Source organism: Mya arenaria, chromosome 5 (genome assembly GCF_026914265.1).
Source record: "Mya arenaria isolate MELC-2E11 chromosome 5, ASM2691426v1".
NCBI classification, from domain to species: domain Eukaryota; kingdom Metazoa; phylum Mollusca; class Bivalvia; order Myida; family Myidae; genus Mya; species Mya arenaria.
The window spans coordinates 50954706-50960705 of NC_069126.1; the positions used below are offsets into that span (position 1 = coordinate 50954706).

At 32.6% G+C, this 6000-nt stretch overlaps 1 protein-coding gene across 1 annotated transcript in view; it reads right to left on the reverse strand.

Annotated features, from left to right (window-relative positions):
* Positions 1-5573, reverse strand: part of LOC128234935 (synaptogenesis protein syg-2-like) — a 44271-nt gene extending 38698 nt beyond the window's left edge. The window contains exons 1-2 of the mRNA XM_052949584.1: positions 5529-5573; positions 1425-1476 (exon numbers count right to left, since the gene is read on the reverse strand). Of these exons, the coding sequence (XP_052805544.1) occupies positions 1425-1476; positions 5529-5552 (76 nt within the window). The 5' untranslated portion in view covers positions 5553-5573. The remainder of the gene's footprint in view (positions 1-1424; positions 1477-5528) is intronic.
* Between the last annotated feature and the right edge of the window lie 427 nt (positions 5574-6000).

Genomic DNA, 6000 nt, shown 5'->3' on the forward strand with positions numbered 1-6000 from the left:
AGATTTGGTGTGGAATCATTGACTGTGTGCAATTGAGCATTGCTGGCTGCCTAGACTGATCATTTGTCATTAAAGTAGACGGATTATTTTCACATGAGTTAACGGTGTTGGCTATTTCCTTGTGCTAATATTGATTTGTATTATATACCCATCATAAATCAACACGCAATACATATCGCAAAATAGGTAGTCCGTATTCCACTCCAGTGCAATACGGCCCTATTCCACTCTTGTGACGTCGCGTCATAACAAGTATCGTTGCGCGATGTTAAAATGACGTCATAAAACAAAATAGTGCGTCGTTAAAATGACATTTATTATGCAAACATGTGGCTTTTAAGTGATCTAACAAGTAATGTATATAATAAAAGGGTTATTAGTACATCGTTTTTATCCGGAATGTCGTATTCGACTCTCTTGGATGTTTGCAGATTTTGATTTCACTTGGCTTGCTCCTCGTGAAATCCGAATCTGAAAAAATCTACTCGAGTCGAATACAACCTCCCGCATTACTAATAACCCTGTTATATGGCTATAGTTGTTAGTAAATGCAATGTTATTGTGTCCGGATGTTTGAATAATCTGGTTCGCAGCAACATTGATGTCATTCAATTACTTGACGAGTTATTTTTGGCGCTGTGATAAGAGGGTCAGTCCAGCCTTCTTCACCATTCGTTTCATCTTGGAGCTGAGTTTATTGACTTATTGACTCCGACAAGTTTCATTTGATCCAAGTATCCCGAGGCCCAGGTAAGTGAACTGTTTTTTGACAGGGCGCATAAATTAATTTTTCGATGAGGTGATTAATGTGCATAGTTATTGTACTAGTTACAGATGAAAATTCGGCATGGTTTTATATCACTCCTGCGCCATAAGTTATGTTAAAATTATTTATGTCAGTATTGTTATTCGGGACCCACCACAAAACTAAATAGAAAATTTTTCCTTTGAAAATCGTGTTTCATGTTTGTCCTTTTTCTCATCTGTGAATGTTTAGCTTTAGGTATGTTATTTTCCAGGAGTAAGTTATTTTGTATTTGTTATTTTAAGTAATATTGGTGTAAATTATATGACAACCCCAAGGCATAATCGAAATAAAGAACGTTTTAAAATTGTATTTTATTATCAGCGTTGACCTCGACGCGAGATGTGTACTGTAGCAAACAATATACAATCTTGACTTGCGCCCCTGATTTGTTTAAACATTTTCTTTAGATTTATGCCGAGTTCGAGCAAAACTTCAAAAGATGTTAACTAAATATATACCAATACTATATGTGTGCCTTTAGGTTAGTCAATATAATGCAAGGAGGCCCTCATTGATTTCATTATTTCTAACATATTATTAGTTAAATGTGTGAGGTTCATATAGTTCGACAATATATAATTGTACATACGAGTATAGTCAAAAATTGCGAAATTACCTTGTGTGCCGGCAATCATCAGCAGTAAGTGAAGCACGTTCCATCGGACAATCTAAAATAATAATTGAAGAACTGAACTATTTGAAACGGGGCTTAACTGTATACCGAGAGAGAACGTATATTTCTTTTCGAGTGGCCCATTCACACATTTTATGCTAGAAACTCTTTTTTAAGCTATTTAATAAAACGTCTACAACACAAGAAGACTAAACTATGTGTTTAAATTGCCTATTGTTTCATTTCCCATTCGACCTTTTATTATGTATTTGGGTTGCGTATCAGAGACGTATCAGAGACGATCGTTAAGGTGTTAGCTGATTTGGTAGTACGGCCAAAATTACCAATCGGAACCGTTCAGAGACGCAACGTATACCTGCTTTATCGTTAATTCTGATCGTAAATCCAGGAAGTAGCTGAACTAAAGATAAAATTAGCATCATATAGTAAATCAGAAACGAGACCTCGAGTGTCTATCAATCAGTATGAAAAGAACTAATTCATTATCAGTATCTATTATTAACAACCATATTATCAACGTTATTATTATTATATATAATTATCATCATCATCATTAGTAGTAGTAGTAGTAGTAGTAGTGGTGGTGGTGGCGGTGGTGGTGGTGGTGGTGGTGGTAGTAGTAGTAGTAGAAGTAGCAGTAGCAGTAGCAGCAGCAACAGCCACCGCCACAGCAGCAGCAGTAGCAGTAGCAGTAGCAGTAGTAGTAGTCTCAACGTGTAATATTGCCATTGAGGGTGTATTTTTAGAAATATTTTTGGTGACATTGTTTGACGTGGCGGACCTGTCAGATTTTGCAGGGTAATGCTGGTTGCAGGTCTTTTTTAATAATGTTTTTTAGCAATAATACAACATATTTCGGTCTCTTTGACACTTAATCTTTACGTAATTGTCCTATTCAAATGAAAGAAGCTAATGTATACGTAAGGTGTCACTGATATACGCATATTAATGCATGGTTATAAGCTGTCTCCTCAATAAAACATTCACATCCGTATTCATGATAATTCATGTTTTAAAACTATCGATTTTTATCATAGGGTTTTTGTTAAATAGTAACGATCTTTTAGAAAACAAAGCAATTATCATTAAGTTTTATTTACGTTAATAATTTCTCCATTAATTTAACATGTAGTACGATAATTCTACCTACTTTATTATCCTTAATTGTTTCAGTTTTGAAATTATCTTTCGGGTTTAATATAACTCAGACCTTTATACCTTTTTTTGCTGTTCGTACTATTTTTGTTTAAAAAAACAAGACAGCCGCATTTCTGGCGGTATAACTTTGCTTCTTTTTCTCTGATAACAGACACTTTAAACTTGTCTGGCGAAGCCTTGAAGTGAACAATAGTTGCTATGATCACGAGTGATATGCAATACGGCGCATACCCGTTTGTATAAACATTAATTAAAAAACTTATTAAAAATGTAACTGTTAATGTAAAAAACTAATGAAATTGAACAGCGCATTTATATTTTGACTGAATTACGCTATTCGCTATTCGAAAGAAACAATTGAAATGTCAAAAGTGTAAAGAAAATCAATATCAACAGTGGATCAAAAAACGGTTCCTCAAGTTTACGAGGGTTATTTTCATTGTATTCAATTCATTGTTTGAAGTGAACCATATTCACTACTGTTATTTCACTGATTTCTTACCGTAAGGATGATAGAAGGTTCAGTATTACTGACATGCTACTATAATCATTACAGCATTTTTAAATATAATGGTGTCCGATTCTGAAAGCGGTGTTTCGATTGAATGCAGGTATCTTCTTCTCCAATCAGATAAGGCATTACAAACACTCATTTTGATCAGCCTGTATTAGACGGACATTGTCGATGTTATGAACGCCGGGTATATTCCCCTTTGAAACGCTCCTTTCGGTTACGAAATAAATTATAAGCTCGGAAAAGGAAACCCAATCCCAACCTTCATCAGCGTTTAGTTGGTAGGTTTCCGGAAATAAACAATAATTTGTCGCAATATATGTTACTCCTAAAATAATACGTGCGAGTTATTAACTGACAATGGTGTGAAACCAAAATAATTAATGGTGTCGTGCCCAATTTTAGTGCCAATGGAATAAAGTCTTGCAAATTTAATGAACATGTATGAAAACAAATGCTTAATTTAAATTCAGTTTGTTTACATGTTCATCCATATAATATGATGTTATCCTTTAAGAATTGAATATTAAAATATATTTTTGTTTCGTTCATTCAAAAAATGAAATAGGAGTAAATTTCACTCCAATTGTTATGTATGATTACATAATTACAATCCTTTAGTGCATTATCGTTTACGAGTACGTAAATAGTTCAATTTAGGGACACTCTCGGACATACCAAAATTAAAATAAATTATAAGTGCACATTGTACATGTCAAAGAAAATGCCCATATTTTGCCGCTGTGCGCACCACACTTATTAATCACATTAGATACAGATTATGTACAACCTTGTTATTTTGCGAATGCTGCAAAATGTAGAATTTTTTTAGGCAAACATCTCTGTTTAGTCCAACCTATCCTCTAAATAAAAAAGTGCATTCATAAAATTATTAAGTCTGCCTTTAAGAATAATACGTTGTGACTTTTCCTGCTTTTGAAGTGATTGAATGATAGCATTCAGATTTATTTACTTTTTCCTCAATCATTTGTCTTTGTAGAGAAAGAATGTTATCTGAATCGTATTTATCTCTGTTCAGTTGAAGTAAATAAAAAAAACAAGAAAATAAAGAATATCAAAGGTGTGTCAAATGTCAAGAAATATAAACGTTCAATCAGTAAGAATTAAGGTCATCTTAAAGGTAATGTTTTAAAAATTGAACACATTGATTTCAATGGAATGATAGTGACTGTAGGAAGAAGTCCCAATAACGGCCCAATAAATTAATCGTCTCAGTCACGTATGACAATAACCATAATAGAGTGCATAAAAAACTTGGCTCTGATTGGCTCAAAGTTAAGAATAGAAGCATTGAAGAAATTAGTTAATATACACCTTCCCAGTTGACTATAGATGATCAGGTTGAATTGTATTTGCAACAAAAGGTTAAACTTTTACAATGCTAAACAATGATCTACTTCTTTGAGTAAATGTTAAATCAAACACGAGTCATGCCTCGCCTTCAAATTGAGATTTATTTTGCTTGTTGGGTGCTTTGCTTGGGCTCAATTAAGGGCGTGCGCCCCCAGTACAGAAACAAAGAAATATGCTCTAAACAAGGTTGTTCATGAATATTTTGGTTTCAACTTCAATATAACGTCAGGCATTTCTGTGTAAATTATGCATTTATAATTATATCATATTAATATAAAAAGTTCAGATCATCTAATTCAGGGAGTCTGCACGACATATTATACCATTTCATTTGTTTAAGTTTTTCGAAAACCGAATTTTCAGAAGGAATATACCACTAACTGTAAGGCAAATTTTTATTCAGGGATTTTGATGAAAAGATAACGTTAATAAAACCAGCATCGATATAAGATTTTCGATGAAATTTTTACACATTTCCTAGTCTACTTCTTTAAATGTACGTGGTAAGATATGGTTGATAAAGTTCCAAGAAAGAGAAGTATTTATTTTACTTTCTGGAAACAATAATATTGAACAAAATAACAATAAGAAATTATTAAAAATAATTATCATCAAAGTCATCTTAACCATTATTTGAAGACGAGTTTATGCATATATATAGTTTTATCATTCTTTTGTCAATAATGGTCAAAACGGAGACTTCGAAAAAAACTCTTCTCTCGAAAACATTTCGACACTTCACCATGTTTTGATAATTAAAACTTTAAAATTATTGATTTATTTTTTCTCAAACATATAATACCAATTTTCTAAGCCAGATCATTAGGTATTAAAGTTTTATTATTATTTAAATAAATATTTTCACACGTTTTTTTTTACTTTAAACACCAAATCATACCAATGGAACAATATAATACATTTGTTTGCATGCGTTTAGGTAAGGAGTTTAATGTTCACTTATTGTTGTCAGATATTCTAAATAATCTTTATTTCAGAATTCGATGAAAATAATACGTTCAGATATGCATTAACAAGATTACCTTCACAGGCGTATATTCCGTCATAGCTTTTCTAAAAAAATAATAAGCGATATACTTAAACCTCAAGGAAGCGATGAACAGTGTTTGTAAATGTCGTATACTTTGCTTTACATTATCGATCGTATAGAGTGTATTACTAAGGCCATATCATATTGATTGTATGTTTGCCGTCAAGTTCCAATTTTTAAACCAACCAACTAGGCAGAAAAAATCATGGTAAGATAAACAACAACTCTGTCATAAATATATCTTATATAACTAAGGAATGAATAGCGGTGTTGATGTCATTATCGGGGTATGAACGCAAATGGGCTGGTCAAAACGTGTGGAGTTCGAAGGACTCCATGCGTACTCCATGCCACTTGAAATCACTTTAAAACGTTAAATTGAAACACTTATGGCAACAATATATTTAAAATAAAATAAATTTAGTCTTTCTAAAATGTTGATTTATATTTTACGGGACTTCTGA